Source organism: Heloderma suspectum, chromosome 4 (genome assembly GCF_057233095.1).
Source record: "Heloderma suspectum isolate Gila_16-S chromosome 4, 16-S_ref, whole genome shotgun sequence".
NCBI lineage: Eukaryota > Metazoa > Chordata > Lepidosauria > Squamata > Helodermatidae > Heloderma > Heloderma suspectum.
Genome location: NC_139461.1, coordinates 172,905,360 through 172,928,885, shown reverse-complemented (window position 1 = coordinate 172,928,885; position 23,526 = coordinate 172,905,360). Strand labels below are relative to the sequence as shown.

General features: G+C 46.3%; 1 protein-coding gene across 2 annotated transcripts in view; it reads right to left on the bottom strand.

Annotated features, from left to right (window-relative positions):
* CACNA1E (calcium voltage-gated channel subunit alpha1 E) overlaps nt 1–23,526 on the bottom strand; it is a 464,222-nt gene that overhangs the window by 78,769 nt on the left and 361,927 nt on the right. For both annotated transcript variants that reach the window (XM_084851293.1, XM_084851292.1), the window contains 2 exons: nt 14,544–14,603; nt 11,120–11,226 (listed from right to left, as the gene is read on the bottom strand). In XM_084851293.1, the coding sequence (XP_084707419.1) occupies nt 11,120–11,226; nt 14,544–14,603 (167 nt within the window). The remainder of the gene's footprint in view (nt 1–11,119; nt 11,227–14,543; nt 14,604–23,526) is intronic.

Sequence of the window (23,526 nt, the reverse complement as noted above, 5' to 3'; positions counted from 1 at the left end):
ACCGCACATACTCTCAGGTCTCATGTGCGTATGTGTGTTCGTCTGTGCACCACACTATACACACATGTACATAGCGGCAACCAAGCAGAGGAAATTGCCTCTCTCTCACACACAACCTTTTCTATTCTTCTCTCAGAGGAAAAAAAAAAGAGGGAACGAGCCAAAATCTGGGAAAGGAGGGGGCATAGGAAGGAAAGCACCCCTCCACTAGCCCGTACATACACTACCAGATGCCCCCATCCTCAGGGCCTTCATGTTCCTTTCACTGCCATATACTACCTGCTCACTTTGCTTCCTTTTTTTTACTGGAAAGCAGACAGACAGGTCACCTGTCCACAGTCTTCCCCACTATGGTGAGTATTGTATTTCTATTTAAATTCTATTAGTTATTTATATATTTGCATCTATATTTTATTTATTTATTTATTTCACTTCTACACTGCCCAATAGCCGAAACTCTCTGGGCAGTTCACAAAAATTAAAACCACAAGGTGCAGCATAAAACAATATAAAATATGAAAGCTTAAAACCACAATATGGTTTGTACACCCAGAATAAAACCTAGCAGCAATGCAGAGATTAAAATACAGATTTAAAACATCAGAGCTAAAAGACCAGGAAGCTAATATGCTTAAATACCGGGAAAATAAAAAAGGTCTTCACATGGCGTCAAAACGAGCACACCGTAGGCACCAGGCAAACCTCTCTAGGGAGCTCATTCCACAGCTGGGGCGCCACGGTGTGCTCGTTTTGTCCTCTTCCTGGTAGCCACCTGCCTCACTTCCTTTGGCAGGGGCTCACGGAGAAGGGCCCCTGAAGATGATCTTAGAGTCCAGGCAGGCTCATATGGGAGGAGCTGATCCTTCAGATAGCCTGGCCCCAAGCCATTTAGGACTTTGAATGTTAATGCCAGCACTTTCAATTGGGCCCGGATATGGACTGGCAAGTAGATAAATAGGTACCACTTCAGCAGGAAAGGTAACAGCATTCCGTGCACCTCGGTGTTCAGTCATGCCGGCTACATGACCACGGAAGTGTCTTTGGACAGTGCTGGCTCTTGGCTTAGAAATGGAGATGAGCACCACTCCCTAGAGTCGGACATGACTGGCTGGGGACACCTTTACCTCTACCTATGGACTGGCAGCCAGTGCAGCTGGAAAAGTACTGGAGTAATGTGATCACGTTGGCCAGTCCCTATAAACAATCTCACTGCCCTATTTTGGACCAGCTGAAGTTTTCGGACCATTTTCAAAGGCAGCCCCAAATATATTGCAGTAATCCAGATGAGAGGTTATCAGAGCATGGATAACTGCAGCTACGCTATCTCTGTCCAGATAAAGGTGTAGTTGGAATATCATTCTACGCTGATAAAAGGTGCTTCGTGCCACCAAGTCCACCTGTGCCTCAAGGGACAGTTCTGGGTCAAAGAGCGCCCCCAAACTATGAACATGATCCTTTACAGGGAGTGCGACCCCTCCAGAACAGGTTGAATATTTCCTAGCTGGGCTAGGTGATCACCTATACATATAAATTGCCATAGGACAATTGCATGCAACATTGTGTCCTCTTTTGGGGCAAGGTGTAAGCAGCTACCCTACTATCAAGAGTGCTTCCGTGTCTTTCAATTATAAATTGGGAAGCAACCAGTATGGATTTCTACTGAAAGAAAATATATAGCTTTTGTGGAAAATTTGTCCCATTGTCTAGCCTGTCTCACACTTACAATGTTTCCCAGAATATGTGACCTGAAAAGTATCTCCCTGCAATTTCATTCCATTGTTTAGGGCAAATGAGAACAAAAACATTCTGTCTTCTTAATGGCAGCTTTGAACAATGCTGGAAGATGAGCCACATTTTCAAAACCAAGGTATTGGGAAGGCGGAGTTGGGAAAGGAACAGATTACAATTTTTGCTCCCAGTCTGGGAGCTACAATCTGGAGTTCAGATCTGCTGGGGGCAGGGGTGGAAGGGGTGAGGGTGGGATATTTTTGCCTTACGTTTTAGTGCACAGTCACAGAGTTACTCTGTAGCCCAACAAATTTAATGAGTCAGGATTAACTTGACATGGATAAGGAACACTGAATTTTTGCCATTCACTCTTGAATGGATCCAAGACAGGGTTGCTGCTTTGGCAGGCAAGAGAAGCGTTTCCCCTTTACAGCTGCCAATGCAGGCCATGAAGCGCTGAGATTTGGCAGTCCTGGAAGCAGCTGAGGGGGAGCCCCTCCCCTCATCTTGGAGGCATCACCTGCCTCGGCTATCACTCAGTGCTGAAAACTGCCTCGGGGCCCCAGGTGTTCGCAGCAGCTTTACAAGGGAAAGCAGTCTCTGGGTTGCCTTGGAGATTTGCTTGGAATCATGTCCTCCCCTTTGCTCCCCCAGCACACCAATGGAGCCTGAAATGGCACCCCCTCAGTAAGAGGAGCTCACGTCTAGCAAGTTCAAGTTCAGATTATTGTTGCCTTGGCAATTTGCCTTCCCCAGGGTGAGGAACCACTGGATTATGAGCCAGTTCAGCCTGCCAGGCTGGCCCATCTGGCCTGCAGGGCCTCAAATGAGCCTGTCTCCCCTCCCTGAAGCCCCTACCTCTCCCATAGCTCTGACCCTTGGAAGGGCTCCTGAAGAGGACTTTGGATAGGGGAAAGTCTACGTGCAGAGAAGCCACCCTGATAAGGCACTGGGCAGAGAAGCACTCTTCCATCTGGCTCCTCAGTCAGGGTGGCTTCACTGTGTGCTGGATTTCTCTGGCTGGGGAAAGCCAGCATGCATCAAAGCTGGGCTCCTGGCTTAAACACCAGCTGAAGGAGCCCCAAATATGATTCAAATATTATAGCACCCCTGTATCCGCGGGGGCACAGCCTTTCCTCACATGGGCCCTCTCGTGCCTCCTTTCTGGCACAGCTTTGTGACTAGCAGCTACTCACACAGGGTGATTCTAATGGCCTGTCAAAAACTGCAGTAAGCAGACACTTTAAAAAGTCTTAAGGGACCATATGAGGTATGAGCAGGGCTGGCCTTAGAGGTGGGTGAGCTGGGCAGTCGCCTGGAGCGCCAAGCTGAGGGGGGCACCAAGCTGAGCTGAGTTACGGTGGCAAAAAGCAAGTGTAACATCTGTAACATTTCTTTCAAGGTTCTACAGGTTGTTTGGGTACTAAGTACCAAAATTATCTTCCCTCAATTAACTTTAAATTATGCTTTTTCAATTTCCACTTTGATGTCATTTGTGCTAGGTAAATTCAGTGGAACACAGCTTTACTTTGAGGCGACGTTACCGAGCACTTCGCACTTCAAATACCACCAACCCTGTGAACACCATATAAATAATAATAAAATAAAACCGTAAGCTGTAAGAGGTCAGCTGAATACCGTTTTTGTTTATAAATTTTCTTTATGATTTTTAAAGAATGCTTACAAAAAGATAGGAACTGCTAAAAAACAAAAAAGATCTTAAGTAAAACCTGTGTTAGTTCTGCTGTGTTGCATAGCGCACTGTCACTGCTCAGAATGTGGCTTTTTGAGCTTTGGTTTTGCAAACGGTGGCACAGTGACTGAGAGACCATGGCTTTGACCATGTCATTCTGGAAGGACATCACACCTGCACCAGGCCCCATAAATCCTCTGGCTGGCCCTGCAAAGCTGACTACGAGAAGAGGGGGCACCAAAGGCACTCCACGCCCAGGGCACTATTTATCCTGAGTATAAGATAAGACCCCTGCTACTAAGACCCCTGCTACACAACTCTGCTACACAGCTGATGTAGGCTAAATAATGCTCTGGCACTAATAGGACTGTGGGTTTTGACTGGCTTTTTCTGCACAGAACATTTCGTAATTATATATAGTCCCAGAAAGCACATATCAGAATCAGAGCACATTTTAGAAGACCCTCTCCGAGTCGCAGGGTCACAAGGTACTTTTCTCAAATGAGTCTATGTGAATTGAAAGTAATGCAACAGACAGATAAGCAAACTAGGTTCTTCCACTCATGCCCTATTTCCCTCACTTGTATCCCCCAAAGAGAAACAAAAAGGATAATTACCCCAAAGCATTCCTGTGGGTAAAGGCCCAGATGTACAGTCACAAAGGCAGATCGATAGACAGATGGAAAGAAAACAGAAAAGAACAGGAAATGGGCCATCAGCAGAGAGCAAAGGAACAAGAAGGAGGCTGTTGGAGGAAGATTTGCATCTGAAGAGAGCAAGAATCCCATCTCACAGCCTGGATATCCTGACATTCCACTCATTTTTGTGTCCCAGATCCCACTTGCTTCTCTCGCCTTGATTCCATGTACTAACGGCCAATTCATTACATTTTTTAGAATACAGTGTACACCTAAAGATGCTAAGTGTGAATGTGACAAATATGGGTTGGCAAACACACGTACTCCACATGTGTGTTCATCAGGAAGGCGTGAATGGCTGCAATGCCCCCATCTTCAGAGCAAGCAGCTACTTGGGACTGCTAATGAGTAAAAACAACTGCGGGAGATCCTAATCATGGATCTTGTCCACTTTGGCCCCAAATGCAAAGTGAAATGGCCCCTAGTGTGTTTCCAGGCGAATGCTTTTGAGCACGCTGACACATCATGCCCAAGATTACAAGGAAGCCAAACTGAAAGTGTGCTGATCACCATCCATTCGAACCGCACACACGTGTGGCATAGTCCAAATGCAGAATTGATTGTTAGGGTAAACACACATATGGAGCCCCTGGGTGGGTGGGTGGATGGAGCAGCTGTGTGTGTGTGTGTGTGTGGGGGAATTTGGAGTGGAGAAGTAGCAGGTAGGGAAAGATTGAGCAACCTTTTTTCTGCCGAGGGTCACCTTCTCTCATGGGTAATGTGCTGTCAGAGGCCACATATCAACAGTGGGCATGGCCAGAGCCAAAAGAAGGTGGGTTACCCTTTTTCTCTTTTTGCCAACCCCTTTTCTCTCTCTCCCTCCCTGTCCAGTGGGCTGCCAGGGAAGGGACAGATTGCTCTTGCCAGAGGTCCAATCATGTACAGAGGGCTTTGAGAATTAGGCAAAGGGCCACATGGAATTAGGACGAGGGCTGCATGGAATCAGGGTGAGGGCCACAGCTTGCCCACCCGTGGTTTAAGCACACACACAGGCCCTTCTGCTTCTGTGCTTCAAATTGCCCCTCCCTGAAACTTCTTTTCTTTATACATCACAGCAAACTCAGCCCTCAGGGTTTTGTTACATGGGCTGCAAGTACAGTGTAGTTAAGACACACATCCACACCACAGACATAAAGTGGATGATTTTCCATGGCTTTCCCTCAAGGTATCCAGAGCACTCCCCTTCATGGATCACTGCCTTGTTGTGGCGAAGGGGCTTGCGTAACTCAGTGAAGCCATAAGCTATGCCATGCAGGGCCACCCAAGACGGACAGGTCATGGCAGAGAGTTCTGACAAAATGTGGTCCACTGGAGAAGGAAATGGCAACCCATTCCAGTATTCTTGCCAAGAAAACCCCATGGAACGTATCACAAGGCTAAAAGATATGATGCCGGAAGATGAGCCCCTCAGGTTGGAAGGTGTCCAATATACTACTGGGGAAGAGCAGAGGGTATTTCCAAGTAGCGCCAGAAAGAGTGAAGCGGCTGGGCCAAAGCCGAAAGGACGCTCAGCAGTGGATGTGTCTGGTGGTGAAAAGAAAGTCTGATGCTGTAAAGAACAATATTGTTTAGGAACCTGGAATGTAAGATCAATGAATCAAGGTAAGCTGGAGGTGGTCAAACATGAGATAGCAAGATGGAACATCGACATCTTGGGAATCAGCGAACTAAAATGGACAGGCATGGGCAAATTTAATTCAGGTGACCATTATATCTACTACTGTGGGCAAGAATCCCTTAGAAGAAATGGAGTAGCACTCATAGTGAACAAAAGGGTGGGAAAAGCAGTACTGGGGTACAATCTTAAAAACGACAGAATGATCTCAGTACAAATCCAAGGCAAACCATTCAACATCACAGTAATTCAAGTCTATGCCCCAACCATTGAGGCCGAAGAAGCTGAGGTTGATCGGTTCTATGAAGACCTACAACACCTTCTAGAACTAACACCAAAAAAAGATGTCCTCTTCATCATAGGGGATTGGAATGCTAAAGTAGGAAGTCAAGAAATCACCGGGATAACAGGCAAGCATGGCCGTGTACAAAAAGAAGCAGGACAAAGGCTAATAGAGTTTTGTCAAGAGAACACGCTGATCATAGCAAACACGCTTTTCCAACAGCACAAGAGGCGACTCTACACATGGACTTCACCAGATGGTCAATACCGAAATCAGATTGATTATGTCCTTTGCAGCCAAAGATGGAGAAGCTCTATACAGTCAGTCAAAACAAGACCTGGAGCTGACTGTGGCTGCTTCTTGCAAAATTTCGGCTTAAATTGAAGAACATAGGGAAAACCACTAAACCATTCAGGTATGATCTAAATCATATCCCTGATGAATATACAGTGGAGGTGACGAATAGATTTCAGGGATTAGACCTGATAGACAGAGTGCCTGAGGAACTCTGGATGGAGGTCCGTAACATTGTTCAGGAGGCAGCAACTCAATCCATCCCAAAGAAAAAGAAATGCAAGAAAGCAAAGTGGCTGTCTGATGAGGCTTTACAAGTAGCTGAGGAAAGAAGGGAAGTGAAAAGCAAGGGAGAAAGGGGAAGATATATCCAACTGAATGCAGATTTCCAGAGAATAGCAAGGAGAGACAAGAAGGCCTTCTTAAATGAACAATGCAAAGAAATCGAGGAAAACAGTAGAGTGGGAAAGACTAGAGATCTTTTCAAGAAAATCAGAGATGTCAAGGGAACATTTTGTGCAAAGACGGGCATGATAAACGACAAAGAAGGCAGGGACCTAACAGAAGCAGATGAGATTAAGAAGAGGTGGAAAGAATACACAGAAGAACTATACAGGAAAGATCTTAATGTCCCTGATAGCCATGATAGTGCGGTCACTGAACTTGAGCCTGACATCCTCGAGAGTGAAGTCAAGTGGGCCTTAGGAAGCATTACTAACAACAAAGCCAGCGGAGATGACAGTATTCCAGCTGAGCTATTTAAAATCCTAAAAGATGATGCTGTTAAAGTGTTGCACTCAATACGCCAACAAATTTGGAACACTCAACAGTGGCCACATGACTGGAAAAGGTCAGTTTACATTCCAATTCAAAGAAGGGCAATGCCAAAGAGTGTTCAAACTACCGTACAATTGCGCTCATTTCACATGCCAGCAAGGTGATGCTCAAAATCCTACAAGCTAGGCTTCAGCAGTATGTGAACCGAGAACTACCAGAAGTACAAGCTGGGTTCCAAAGAGGCAGAGGAACTAGACATCAAATCGTCAACATTCGCTGGATCATGGAGAAAGCAAGAGAATTCCAGAAAAACGTCTATTTCTGCTTCATTGACTACGCTAAAGCCTTTGATTGTGTGGATCACAACAAACTCTGGCAAATTCTTAAAGAGATGGGAGTATCTTTCCTGTCTCCTGAGAAACCTGTACGAGGGTCAAGAAGCAACAGTAAGAACCAGACATGGAACAACCGATTGGTTCAAAATTGGGAAAGGAGTATGACAAGGCTGTATATTGTTGCCCTGCTTATTGAATTTATATGCAGAGTACATAATGAGAAACGCCGGGTTGGATGAATCACAGCTTGGAATTAAGATTGCTGGGAGAATTATCAACAACCTCAGTTACGCAGACAATACCACCCTAATGGCAGAAAGCAAAGAGGATCTAAAGAGCCTCTTGCTGAGGGTGAAAGTGGAGAGTGCAAAAGCTGGCTTGAAACTCAACATTAAAAAAACTAAGATCATGGCATCTGGCCCCATCACTTCCTGGCATATAGAAGAGGAAGAAATGGAAGCAGTGACAGATTTTATTTTCTTGGGCTCCAAGATCACTGCAGACGGTGACTGTAGCCATGAAATTAAAAGATGCTTGCTCCTTGGGAGGAAAGCTATGGCAAACCTGGTCAGCATAGTAAGAAGCAGAGACATCACCTTGCTGACAAAGGTCCGTATCATCAAAGCTATGGTTTTCCCAGTAGTAATGTATGGCTGTGAGAGCTGGACTATAAGGAAGGCTGAACGCCGAAGAATCAATGCTTTCGAACTGTGGTGCTGGAGAAGACTCTTACGAGTCCCCTGGACTGCAAGGAGGTCAAATCAGTCCATCCTAAAGGAAATCAACCCTGAGTGCTCATTGGAAGGACAGATACTGAAGCTGAAGTTCAAATATTTTGGCCACTCATGCAAAGAGAAAACTCTCTGGAAAAGACCCTGATGCTGGGAAAGATTGAAGGCAAAAGGAGAAGGGGACGGCAGAGGATGAGATGGCTAGATAGCATCACCGATGCAATGAATATGAACTTGAGCACACTCCGGGAGAGAACGGAGGACAGGAAGGCCTGGCATGCTATGGTCCATGGAGTCACGAAGAGTCGGAGACGACTTAACGACTGAACTACAACAACATCCAGAGCACTGGGTTCCCACAGGAAGGACTAGGGATTCTAACACAGTGCTCTCCCAAAATACCATTCCTCAGTGCTCCTTGAAGGGAAGTCATGACATTTAAACGTGTTTCGAAGTGGTTTAGGCTTACAGGGTACACCAGATGAAACTGATAAAGACTGATCAGGTTTTAGAGACTCAGATCTCACCTGCACGGCCAATGGACCCGAAATCCTAAACATGCTGATTTTTAACTGATGGAGCATATTTTAGAAGTACAATATATATTTTAAAGAATAAGATTGAGCAGTCCTAGAAGGGGCAGCTTGCTTGTGTTGTGGGGTAAAGGGATAACTGAATGTCAGGCTCTGTGTGGTAGGATGGGGAGTGGATGGATGGAGAAATGAAGGTGGGGTGAGGGAATGTGTGTGGTGGGGCTCAGCTTGTGTGTGAGAGAGCATTCTCATCTTTATTACTACTGCACAGGTTCCAGGACAGCCCTCGCCAACTTGGAACCCTCCAAATGTTTTGGACATCAACTCCCATCAGTCCCAGGCAGCATGGCCAATGGTCAGGAATGCTGGCAGTTGTCATCTGGAGGGCACCAGTTTGGAGAAGGCTGTTCTAAGGGCAAAGCAGGGCTAAAGATAGACCCACAAAAATCCGGAGCCCACTTTGGCCAGCCCTTCTCTTTCCAGATTCATATCCCTGTAACCTTGTGTCTTATACCGTGTTTGCTTCCCCCACACACAGTTTTTCACTGTCAATTTCATCATAATTAATCATTACAAACATCCCTTTTCCTTATAGCCCTTGGCTAAACCCCAGGCAGGTGATGGAATCGGGGATGGGCCTTTGGTTGACAGTCTCTAGTCACCCACCTGGGGAATTCCTCAGCCAGAATGACATTGGCTGCAGGACCCTGAGCTGTGTGAGAGCTATTTCAAGGGTGAGAGTCCAAACACAGAAGTGCAAAGAGTGGAAAAACCACAAGAATCTGAAAATGCTTTTCTTGGATAAATACCACTGATCCAAACATAAAATTTACCTGCCAGAAGAATCTCTGAGAACTAGATGTAATAGTATATAAACATCTGGTGTTAATTAATGTCAGAGGTTACTCCAAAACCACTGATAGAAATTCTCTATTACACCAAACAAGTCATTGTCCCTCACATCTGAACCAGAATTTATTTGGGGTCAATTTTAAGACTTAACACTTACGGGGACTTCTGTGGCTCCAATCAATAAATAATGACAATTGTTGAGAGAGATGTCAATATAAACGTCTGTCATTAGCCAGGGGTTTCCCAAAAGAGGAGCTTACAAGAGCGACCACTCAAGCAGATACGTATAATGGCAATGGATTATTGCAGAACAAAGAGAGGCCTACACCGAATAAGGTTTTTTGGTCTCTGGAATATAATTATATGTCCTCCGCAACAAAACACATTATTTTTAAACATTGGCACTTGGTTCAAGACATACCTGGTTGTTAAACACCATCTTGCATAGAGCATCACTGCAGTTCTAGTAATATAGGTGACCTATTCATTCACATGGATAGAGCTCATTGTGCATTTCAAGCGTGGACACTGCTCTTGTGGCCATCAGACATTAGACGTGAGATGTTTTGAGCAACCTCAGAATGGCAAGGTGTATTACTTGAACCATTTTTCAAAGTGTCATTCCTCCAGTGTAATTTATGCTATCCTGTGTTGGGGGATTTGCTTTATGTGGCACAAACTAACAGACCTCTGAGAATTAGAACTGCTGAAAACAAGAGTAAAATAAAAACCCTAAATATGGAGGCTGTTTTAACATCTCACTTTTTGGACAAGAAACATTCTCGGGATGATCTGAGTTTTTTTGCCATTGAAAACATTGTGAAGGGACATGATCCCCACATAATTTTGTTTCAGGGGGAGGTTTATTGGATTTCCACCATTATGTGTTCCTTAATGGCTTAAATGAGCATTTTGATTTGTCTTCTTTTATGTAAGGATCTGTTTCCATTGCCAGCATTAATATTTATTTGTTAAAATTTTTAGGTTTCTGTTTCTTTAAGGTAAGTGCAGGTTCTCACACAGCCAGAAATAATTTGGAGGAAAGGTAGCTATTTCCCCCAGAGCCAGCAATAGGCAACTAACTGCTGCATCCTGTAAAGATCTAGCTTCTAATCTATACAGACAAATGAAATGTGTATGATATAGAGGGTTAGAAGATGACTCCTCACCAATACAGAAAACATTTAGAGAGGAGATTTGCATTTGCATTCTGTAGAGAACCTTGATCAGCTGAGAGCTGGATACGTCTCCTGCTGGGATTCATTATTTATCAGTGTGATTTGAAAGAACTTGTTGAAAAAGATTATTCAAAATGGGAGTGTGCTGGAAACCCATCACACCTTTTTGAATCACTGGTCCTTGATTACAATTTGTAACTTTGTACGTTTATATCACTAGATTATTTAAAAAGTATGTATTTCATAATTTAGGGGCGTATGCACACAATTATATTTCCACTGATGCTTTCAGATTCCTGTGGTTTTTCCACTCTTTGTACTGCTATGTTGTGTACTGCTATGTTATTCTCTGGTTGGGTGTCTGAACACAGCAGGAAAAGGTGCTCAAATGCAGACACTTACGCCAAGGCAAAGGCCATCAGTGCTCCGACCACCACAATGAAATCCAAGATATTCCAGAGATCCCGGAAATAGGAGCCATCTTGCAGTATTAAACCCTGATCGATCATCTGTGGAAAAGATGGAGGCAATTTAGTCATAGGAATGGAAGAGTCTTGAACACCTGGCAGTCACCATTCCTCCCTTCTCCCACCCCAAATGGTGCTACATCAGGATGTGTGTCATTCTGGAGTCATTGTGGGAGGAAAAATGACAACCACCAGGTGGTGGTAGGTGCTGAAAGGAGCATCACCGCTACTAAAGAGGCAACAGTGCCTCTGCCACAAAGGAAAAAAAATGTTCAAGGCTACCAGCACTGCAACACCACCAGTAAGCAGCCCCCAAGCTTTTGCCCACTTCCTCCCGCTGAGAAATTGCCAGAATTCTCCTCCCGCTGTGAATGCAATGGGGAAAATGTGGGGGGCATCTCACTTCGCCCTGCCCCTAGTCACAACACTATGTCAGATTTGGCTATTTGCTGACATCGCTATGGGCAAATGAAGCCCACTTAGAGCAAAGGCACAAGTCACATGGGTAATCCTAGCCAATCAGAAATCACAGAACAAACACTTCTGCAGCCCCTTTGTGAGAGTCCCTGAAAAAATCACCAAAATCTTTTCATTTTAATGAAGATTTTTGCAAAAATGGACCCATGATTCAGCTTAGTTCAAAACAATACTGACTTACCATACAGGATTGCATATATATATATATATATATATATACACACACACACACACACACACACACTCACACATACACACACACACACACACACACACACACATATATATATAAAAATCCCTTTGAGTCAGATTCTTACATCTGCAGGACATGGCCTACAGGAAAAGAGCTGGTGCTGAAGCAAAAAAAGGAAAGATAAGACAAAATTAGAGCAGTGAGGTGGAAGAGGAGCAAGCAGGGTCAGGGCCAGGTTTGTGGGAGCCCTAGGCAAGGTGCTTTCTTCAGGTCTCTCAGCACCACCCTGGCTAGCCCCGCCAAAGGGGTGGGCAGTGGAGACAGGCAGTGACGGGCAGCAGCAGCACCAGCTGAGAGTGTTGAAGGGAGCAGCAGTGCATCTCCAGCCACCCAGCACATCCTCAGCCCAGCACTGGGAAGAGAAATGCCAGCTGCTGCCTTCATTCACCCAGAATTCCTCTGGGCCCTGACGTAGTGTATGCTGGGGGTGGGGCCCAGAGGCATTAGGGGTAATGAAGCTGGCAGCGGCTGAAGCTGCCTTGCCCAGCACTTCTCTCTCTTGCTCTTTCTCTTGCTTAAATAAAAGGATGCTGGTGCCAGCTGTGCTGGGCCTTCTGGGGCCCCTAGTATGCCATGTGCTGATGCCAGGTCAGGCTGCAAGAAGCCTCCAGCCAGTGATAGCCACTTGCTGATATGACTCAAAAAGAAAAAGACTGGACAACTTCGTGGAGGAAACATCTCCTGGCAGCTATTAGACATGATAGCTAAATGGAAATGGAATCTCTGTGTTCAGAGATGGTTTGCTCTGAACACTGAGAGACAAAGGGGAGGGAAGGCTTGTTTGTGGTTCCCCTGGAGCCATCTGGCTGGCCGCTGTTGGAAATAAAATTGATTTATGCGATTGACCTTTGGGTTGATTCCCGAGGGCTCTCCTTATGCGGAGAGACCTTGAGGTTCTTTCCCCAGGCTTATCACGCCATATAAAGTCCATCTTCGGATAATGTCCACAGAAAATGGTCCCGCACTAGATAAGCCTCAGACCTTTTCAGCCCTACCAGAAAGTTATAAAAAACAGAACGCCAATTTAGCTTCCCCAACACCAATCTGGTGCCTAATTTTAGAAGTTCTGCTCTGTGGGAGTGATATTTGAGACATGACAGGGATGCGCAAAAGGTTCTGCTTAAAAAAAAATAAAAATAAGGAAAGAGGGGGTGTATCCAATTTTCTCTTCTACTCAAGGAACTGCTTCACATTCTGTTCCCATTGAGGCCAACACTCTCCACCCACAAAGAGGAAGTCATAGAACTTGTCAGTGTAAACCGAGATCGCACCAGCAACTCAGCCACCATTTTTCTCGTCCTGCCTGATTTTGGCAGACTCAGCTAATTGCAGAGAAAGAGAGATGGTTCATGGATAAAACTCACTTTTTATGCTACAGAACTCTTCAGCATTATCTCTCTCCCAAATAACTTGTAGAGGGCTTCAAACATTAGACTCCACCATGCCAAGTAATCAGTGGAGAAGGCCTATGAATATACATAAATACATACATACAGGGGTCCTCAACCTTTTTGGACCCATGAGCACATTTGGGAATTTGAGAAACTGCTGAGGGCATCACCACAAAATGGCTCCCACGGAGAATGTGGCTAGCCACATAATGGTTGCCATGAGGGCCTTGCTGGTCAAATGTGAGCTAAAGAGGTGGCGGAGACAGAGAAATAGCGAAGCTAGAGACTGGGAGAGAGGGGGAAACAGCAAGGCAAAGGGGTAGAGGGGAGAGAAAGAGCAAGGGAGAGGCTAGAAAGGGAGAGAAAGAAGACTACCATAACCTCTTCCAGGTTTTTATAAAAAAAATTTTTGAAGGGGGCAGAGTGTGGAGAACGTAATGGATGCCATTGGAGGTCCTGCTGGTGCCGCATTCGGGACCCCTGTATGCATATATACATACACAGAGAGGGAGAACGGGTTTGAAAAGAGATGTCTGCTGTGATGTTGCTCTAGTCCCACAAAGTTGGGTCCAGGCATCAACTGAAGGGCAAGGCAAAGCCATGTCAGAAAAGCAGGCCAATGTCTGTTCCCAGAAGACCATCTGGACAGTTAAGGCAGATGAGGAGAGAGAAGCAGGAAGTGGGACTGCCAGGGCCAGAGAGCCAGGGAAAGGCTTGCAGTAGTAGAAAAATGGAAACAGCAGAGAGAGGGCAGCAGAGCAGGGATGGTAGTTGTGAGCTGCGCATGGAGGTGCTTTGTTGCACTGACTAAGTCTGCTGACAGGAATGGGGAGTATACAGAGGGACAGGAAAGGGCAGGGCAATCACAGCCCGGAGGTGTCACTCTCAGCAGGGACAAGTCAAGCAGCCCGTAAGCTACTTGGGCCCAAGAGTTGCAGTGACTCGAGGACATGGCTCCAGCCCAGTTCCTGCAAGGCCTGAGTCTACCTGTGACTGACAACCCTAGCAGCTGCCCCTGTTTGCTGAAACTATGTTTTACTGAGGTTGTTTCTTTTTATTGAAAAAATGTTTAGACAACCCTGAGAATATCTCTCAAGTGCCAGCAGGTGGCAGCACCGAGGAAAACATCAAGGCTTGGCCATCCTTTTACTGAGGAGCAATGGAAAAGTGCTATGTACGAATATGAAGCCTATAATCTTTCCATTGATTAATGCAAACACTTCCCCCTGGTCTCTTACCTTAATAACCATCTCAAAGGTGAACACGCCAGTGAAAACATAGTCAAAGTATCTCAGGACCTGCAAAGATGAATGAGAGGCTGAAGGATTTACTTTTGTTGAGAACTCTCACATATGTAAGTAGCAGCTGTGTTATGCATGGGCTTCTGAGCTCTCTTGAGATGCTTTCAAATATGTTGGTCAGCAGCCTCATATGGTTCAATGGAGAGCTTTTTCGCCATGTTACCATATTCTTTCAAAGGCCCAATAATGGTGTCTGCACATTTTCTTCATCCATTTCCTGCCAGACTTATGTTAAGATTCTGTAGAGCGACAGCAGTGTAAGTCTGTTGCAACAAAAAACAACAGAGAGTTTTGTGTCACCTTAAAGACGAAGGGTGCAATCCTATGCATGTTTAGACAGAAAAAGGTCCTCAGCTCCCAGCATTCCTCAGCCACTATGGCTGGCTGGGGAATGCTGGGAATTGTAGGACTTTTTTTCTGTCTAAACTTGCATAAGATTGTGCCCTAACAGATTTATTAGGGCATAAGCTTTCACGGACTAGAGTCCACTTCATCAGATCCATCATGCATCTGAAGAAGTGAACTCTAGCCCACGAAAACATATGCCATAATTAATCTGTTAGTCTTTAAGGTGAGACAAGACTCTCTGTTTTTTTTACTTAACATTAACGTAAGTAAAATAGGTACAGTCAATGATCAGAGTTCAGTAATTAAGCACACCCTTCTAGTAGAAACTTCTCTCGATCGAGCAAAGCCCAGGCATTTCGTGTAGATAGGCATGAGAGAGTGAACAACCTTTGTTTAGAAAGTTTTTCAGAGCTACTATGCAGACAGAGGAAATTTATTTAAAGACTAGCAAAACCACAGAGATAGAAAAAGGCTAAGGAGACACTTCGTCTGAGAAGTAAATGCTATTGTTGGCCATGTTTCCCCAGGGTAGCACAGTACTGTTGCATTGTCCCTTTCCATCTCTATGGTGAAAACCCCATATAGTTTGCCCTGGAAATTATAATGGAAATCCAGTTGGATTCGAGATCAGCCCATAAGTGCAATAAGAACTGAAATGGGGTGTGATCCCTTTTATTTATTTATTTATTTATTTATTTATTATTAAATTTATTAATCGCCCATCTGGCTGGCCACCCAGCTCTCTGGGCGATGTACAACATACAATAAAAACAGTTTAAAACAATAAAATTCTACAATAAAAACATTTTCTAAAATACCCTAACCCACCCCAAATGCCTGCCTGAACAACAACGTTTTTAATGCACAACGGAAGCTCATTAAAGAGGGGGCATGACGGAGTTCCCTAGGGAGGGAGTTCCACAGAGTGGGGGCCACCACAGAAAAGGCCCTCTCCCTCGTCCCCACCAGTCTAGCTGTCCTGGCTGATGGGACAGAGAGAAGGCCATCCGAGGCTGATCTTGTGAAGCGGCCTGTCTGGTGCTGCTGGAGGCGCTCCTTAAGATAGGCTGGGCCGGAACCATATAGGGTTTTAAAGGTCAAAACCAACACCTTGAATTTGGCCTGGAAAACAACTGGTAACCAGTGCAACTCCTTCAGCACTGGAGTGATGTGATCTCGCCGGCGGCTGCCTTTAATCAGTCGAGCCGCCGCGTTCTGTACCAGCTGCAGTTTCCGAACCGTCTTCAAGGGTAACCCCACGTAGAGCACATTACAGTAGTCTAAACGAGAGGAGACCAGGGCATGTACTACCGATGGGAGCAGATGGTCGGGAAGGAAGTGGCGCAGCCGCCATATCAGATGGAGTTGATACAGCGCTGTCCGGCTCACAGCTGACACCTGAGCCTCCATGGACAGCTGGGAGTCCAAAATGACCCCCAGGCTGCGGACCTGGTCTTTCAAGGGTAGCCGTACCCCATTCAACACCAGGTCAACATCCCCCAGCCTCCTCTTGTCTCCCACCAAAAGTACCTCGGTCTTGTCAGGGTTCAGCTTCAGCTTATTCCTCCCCATCCAGCCAATCATCCAGCCAGACATTTGGACAGGGATTCTACGGCCAACCTTGGTGAAGATTTAAACGAGAGGTAGAGCTGCGTGTCATCTGCATATTGATGACACTGCACCCCAAACCTCCTGATGATAGCCCCCAGTGGCTTCACATAGATGTTAAATAGCATCGGGGAGAGGATGGAACCCTGTGGCACCCCACAAGTAAGTGGCCATGGGTCCGAAACCTCCTCTCCCAGTGCTATCCTCTGGTACCTGCTGGAGAGGAAGGACCGGAACCACCGCAATACGGTGTCCCCAATGCCCAACCCCTCCAGGCGGTCCAGGAGGATACCGTGGTCAACGGTATCGAAAGCCGCTGAGAGGTCGAGGAGAACAAGGAAGGAGCATTCACCCCTATCCAGAGCCCTCCTCATATCATCTACCAAGGCGACCAAGGCCGTTTCTGTCTCATGCCCAGGCCTGAAGCCCAACTGAAATGGGTCTAGATAATCAGTTTCTTCCAAGTGTGCCTCCAACTGCACCGCCACCACCTGCTCAATCACCTTGCCCAAAAATGGCAGATTTGAGACTGGGCGAAAGTTGTTCAAAACTTGAGGATCCAAGGAGGGCTTCTTTAAGAGCGGTCTTATCACTGCCTCCTTGAGGGCTGATGGCATCACTCCCTCTTCAAGGGAGGCGTTCACCACCACCTTGATCCCCTCACCCAGTCTCTCTCTGCAGCTCATAATGAGCCAAGATGGGCAAGGATCAAGTAAGCAGGTGGTCGGCCGTACTGATGAAAGCACCTTGTCCACTTCATCAGGAGGAAGAAGCTGGAACCGATCCCACAAAACCGGTTTGCCACAGGCCGCCTCTTGCTCACTAACTGTATCCACAGCATGCAGAGTAACACACCTAATCTGATCAATTTTATCTGCAAAGTGCCTTGCCAAGGCCTCACAGGAGGCCTTAGAATGCTCCAGTGGTTCCGGAGCCACAGGACCGACCAGGCTCTGGACCACTTGGAACAGCCTCCTGGGACAGCACTCTGCAGACGCGATGGAGGCAGCATAATATTCCTTTTTTGCTGCCTTTACTGCCACGTGATAGGCTGAAGATACAGCTCTAGCCCACGTCTGATCGTCTTTGGAGCGAGACTTCCGCCACCGGCGCTCTAGCCGTCTCACCTCCTGTTTCAGAGCTCGTAACCGCAGATTGAACCATGGTGCAGTCCGAGCCCTGTTCAGGGGGAGAGGGCGTTTCGGAGCCACCTGATCTAATGCCCCAGCGATTGCGGCATTCCAGCCACCCACCAGGGTCTCGACCGAGTGGCCGTTGGCATGCCCCAGAGAATCCCCAAGCGCGTTCAGGAATCCATTTGGATCCATAAGATGCCTGGGGCAGACCATTTTAATGGGTCCTCCACCCCTGCGGAGGGGTTGTGGAACCGAGAAGTCCAACATCACCAGATAGTGATCTGACCATGACAAGGGGGCGGTGGATATACCCCCGACTTCCAGATCACTCCCCGCTTCTCCAGAAACAAACACAAGGTCTAGTGCATGACCGGCTACATGGGTGGGCCCAGTTAGAATATGGTGCAGCTCCCAGGAGGCCATGGTCTCCATGAAGTCCCGAGGTGCTCCTGTGAGGATGGCCTCCGAATGTACGTTGAAGTCCCCCAACACCAGTAAGTTAGGGGACTGTACACGCACATCAGAGACCACCTCAAGCACCTCGGCCAGGGAGTCAGTCGTGCAGTGGGGTGGACGGTACACGAGCAGAATCCGCAGACTGCCCTTCGGGCCCAACCTCCAGTACATGCACTCAACAACCTTGGTCTCCCGGAGAGGGGGTCTGGTGAAGACCAAGGACTCTCGGTAGATAACAGCCACTCCCCCTCCCCGATCCCCAGCCCTCGGCTGCTGTGCATATGAAAATCCAGCTGGACACATGGCTGCAAGGGTTGGAGCAGCAGCCTCGGCCAGCCAGGTCTCCGTAATACATGCCAGGTCTGCACCCTCATCCAGGATCATGCATGGATGAGGGAGGTTTTCTGGGTAACAGACCTGGCATTGCAGAGCAGCAAACGAAGGCCAGAAGATGGGGTCACGCCTCCCCCAGCCATCCTTTGGCTCTGGACAGGCCCGGAGCAGGGGACAGATACTACACATCTCTCCCTTGTTCCCCTTACCTGGCATGGCCTGCCCCTAGCGCTCCGCCAGTGCCTGCCGCCCAGCCTCGGTATCTTCTGGCTCCCAACACTCCCCCCACTGCCTCCATCAGGTGGACACATGCCCCCTTGCTCCCGCCTATCAGGCAGGCTACCCACCCCTAAAACCACAACAAAATCCCCCAGGAAAAAGAAAACACACACACATACACACACATACACAACAATTAAAAATCCCCTTAAAAATAATGCCAGGCCGGAGTCCACAGGGAAGGCCAGGTGGTGGTGGTTGTGGTGGTGGTGGCAGCAGCAGCAGCTGCCGCCGCCGTAAATTTTCTGTCTTTACGGGCAAAACCCCTCTTCTACTCCTTCTCACAAAGTTTCCCTACACCAAACAGACTTTCCCCCAGTCTACAGTTGAGAGTACGTCAACACACACGTTTTCTTTAATATTTCTTTACTGTATTTATCTATTACCTTTCCATAAAATGCTCAAGGACAGGAGATGTACAACAATTCTAAACATCAACAATTTAGAGTGCAGTCCGATACACACTTATGGGGAGTAAACTCCACTGGAAACAACAGGACTTACTTCCAAGTAAACATGAGTAGGATTGCACGGTCAATAATGTAAAATCGTTCTTGCTTGAACTGCCAACTTTGACGTGACCGGGCAAATCATGGGTAATCCAGGGATGCAATCCAGCCAGAGTTTAGCCCTTTTAAGTCCCTTTGTTGTCAATGGGAAAACTGTAAGTATGTGCTTAACTCTCTTCTTAAAACCAATGTTATTTTTAGTGAACAATCCTATGTGCCCTAGACAGTGTCTGGCGGACATAGGATAGTTCGTTTCCTGGATCTAAGGATGGAGCCAGGGCTCCGAGCTTGGAGCCAGGAATCTGCACTCCCCTCTCGCTTCCCCTCATAGCCAGCACAGAAAGAACCATTTGGCTACCTCTCCGTGCTTGGAAAATTGAGCACAGAGATGGGGAGAAGGGGGCGTTCCCAGGGCAGGGTGGGGAGGAGACCAGGGAGGCAGCCATACGAGACATCCTATGGCTGCCTCAGCCTCCTTCTCTCCCCCTACCTGAAGCCTCTGCTAGGCAGGCAAAATCACCAGTCTAGCTTTAACGCAGAGTGGGAGGCATGAGGTGCCTCCTGCTCTGCATTGGATATACATAAGCCCCCAATTTCGGAGGTTTACATGTACCCAGGGTGGATCCCATAGGATTGCGCCCTAAAGTGCTTAACGTTTGTGCCAGTAGGGCAAAATTAGTACTATCAAGGGGCTAGTTGGGACTACAAATACGATCAGGGGCATTGAGTCCCAATGTTCTAATTATTTTATTAATGATCAGCTCTATTTATTTACTTTATTTATTTATTGCATTTATACCCTGCCTTTCTCCCTCTCGCAAGGAACTCAAGGCGGCTTACATTATCCTCCTCCTCACCGTTGTATCCTCACAACAACAACCCTGTGAGGTAGGTTGGGCTGAGAGTCTGTGACTGGCCCAAAGTCACCCAGTGAGCTTCCATGGCCAAGTGGGGACTAGAACCCGGATCTCCCGGCTCCCAGTCCGTCACTCTCACCACTACACTGCACTGGCTCTAGACTTGATAAACAGGTCACTAACAACTAATGGTCATTATGACTCCTTACAATAATTCAATTTTTTTTTTCCAGAAGTGGGTTATGTCAAACAGAACTTTTTCACATTATTTTTTCACCCTGCAACTCAGCTGTTCCAAGTTCTTTCTTTTGGAGTCATCCTTGCTGTTACTCTTTGTTGCCTCCACAAGCTCCTTTTCCCTCAAAGACGTATTTTTGAGAAACTGATGGCAGGACTGATTGAAATTGATTCAGGCCCACAGTTTTTGCCTCCACAAGAAATATGGGCCAACTGTCATAATATGTTTTTTATTATTATTTTATTATAGACAAAGCTCCTAAATCATGAAATGTCTGTAAAAATTATGAATGAACAGCAACCTTCATTCTTGCACCGGAGGATGATAATGAAGGCCTGAATTACCATCTGTCAGGAATCACTTCTCCTTGGCCCTGTCCTGCCATGGCCTGAAGACTCACCTGAGGAGACCTGAGCTCCCTGGTCCCACCTTCCATTAAGGGGCAGGGAAAGGCTAGTGGCAGTTGGATTAAAAAATGGGAAGGGCGAGAGAACCCCAAACACCAAGAACCTGGCCAATTCCTGTTCTTTATATGCAGACATCTGTAGATGAACATGACATGGAGTTAAACATTGAGCTTTTCCACATGAGGTTGTTAATCTGCTGTATCTACTTTCGGTTTTGTTGCAGAATTGAGATCTGAGTTCAACACAAAGAGCTTTTCCTTTCCTGCTTTTCTGCTACATAACCTCTAGGTGGCACTGTGCTACAGTGGAATATCATAATTACACAAGTAAGAAAATATGTTTTCTTTTGCTTTCAAAAATAATGAGCTTTTCTACACGAGGTATTTATTGTGTGTTCGTCATTCCATACTAACAGTTGTTTACAGGTTCTTTGGATGACGTTGTGACCCTCCAGTTTCACTTCTGTTTTTAAACAGCATTTTCGGCAAGTTTTTTTTAGACCCAGGAAAATCCGGTATAATTTCTAAAAGCAAATGAAAACATCTTTTCCACTTGTGTATTTGCCCCACTCTGCTATACCACAGTGCCACCTAGAGGTTATGTAGTGGAAGAACAGGAAAGGAAACACTCTTCAGGTAATGCTTGGATCTCAGTTCTGCAATGAAACCGCAAGTAGATACAGTGGATTAACAGCCTCATGTAGAAAAGCCCAATACTCCATTTTCCCCACTCTAAAAATAAACCCTGGGAATGTGCGGATTAAAACAGAAGTGAAACTGGAGGGTCATGATGTCATCTAAAGAACCCATAAAAACTGTAAGGGAGGACGAGCGCATAATAATTGCTTTGTGTTGAAAAGCTCATTATTAACTGCTGCTAGAACAAAGGTTACAGGAGCCGGTTCAAAGGTTGACAACCGTAGCTGGCAAGCCAATCAACACTTTCAGTTATCTGACTGTATCTTAAGCCTGTTCTGCTTTCTGCTGACTGGGTTTCATCTGGCCTCTCTGCCCTTAGCTTTCTGTCTTATCAACACAAGAACATAAGAAGAGCTCTGCTGGCCCAGACCAAAAGCCTACCTAGTTCAGCATTCTGTCCCAACAGTAGTCAACCAGCTGTCCCAATGCGACACCCACAAGTAGGACACGAGTGCAATTTAGCACCCTCCTGCTCGTGTTCCCCAGCAACTGGTATACAGAGGCATACTGCCTCTGATACTAGAGGCAATATTGCCACCCACATCCAGCTTTCCCTCTGACTCCATCTGGCCGCAATCATTGTAGAGCTCTTATACAGGCACTAGCTGGAACTACCAAAGAGGTAGCCCACACACGCAACATGTATATCCTTTTAACCCACTTGTCCTCCAGCTGAGAAATGCCATTTTTAAACGTCTGGTTCTCGTTGGGTCTAGGAACAGATGACCTGGACGCCTCAGTTTTAGGAAATGGCATTGCTCTGACTTCCCAATTCCTACTCAAAGCCCCTGGAGCTAACAGTTGCATTCCTCCCTCAAAGCTAATTTGCTACTCACACTGGCTAACTAATTAGTGACTTGGACCAGCGATAGGATGCTGAGACCAAGCATTAACTGTCTCAGCAGTGCAAATGGTATCTTTTTATATTTAAAATAAGGCAAGTCAGATGCTCCAAACTCCTGCAGTAGAGAAAGTAAAAATAAGATGCACAGTCATCCCCACCTGCTGTCCCAGCTCTCAACTTCCCGTGGTTCCATTAACTTTTCTTTCTTTTTCTCTCCCCCTACTCTTGTTCTGTTCTTCAAGACAACTTCCTTTTAGTTAATTTCTTCACTGTTAATTTTTCACTTTTGTCAGGAGACAGGCCCACAGAAGGGTCCATGATATGTGCAGCCACCCAACGGAGGGAACTCCCAGTAAACAAGCCACAGCGGGAAAGAAAATCTCCTTGTAACCATAGGCTGGAGTGTGTCAGGTGACACTCCCTAAGCCTTATAGCACCTTCTGGTCATGCTTGCAGGCCGGTCTGAGCAACTAGAAGGCTTGTCCTTGATCAATACAAACAGTCTTCTCCTTGCCTCACCTTTGTTTTGCCTCAACATGTCCTCAAATGCACAGAAGCCAAGTCCAACAACTACAAAGGGTTTGTGTTGTTGCTGGCAATCTCTTTTTTTCCATCGACCATAAGAAAATTCTTATCCATCCTTGTCTCAACATTTCGGGCTCCATCACACGGAGCTTTTATCCTGTGATTGAGATTGCTCCTTAACGGAAGTTTGCAGGCTCTTTACATGACGCTGTGACCCTGCCGTGACCCTTCTGCACTAAATGCCCTTTGTTCCATTTTTAAATAGATCACAGATAATGAGCTATCAAGTTACCCCGCTTGTGTTCCACTTCAGTTTCCTCCGTGAAAAGAGTTAAAGCGGCAAGAAGAGGAGCAAGATCAATGAAAGATAATGGAAGACTCAGATACGGGGAGAATGGGGGTGGGGGGAAGGGAAGGAAGCACATATAAAGGGAGTCAGTGGTGATCCTGCATTTAAAATGAAGGAGAAAGCCCTGTTTTAAATGCAGGTTTTTAGGCTGGTGTAGAAATGCCCTTCATCTGAGAGTTGGTCTCACATATCCTGGACCAAGTTCACAGCAACAGAGTCCAACTTGGTACTTAACTGATATGTAAGAACAATGACAGCTATCTGCCCCCATAATGGCTGCCTCGGGGTCATTGTGTTATTTATACAACTGCTTTCTTCTCACCATGCAGTGAG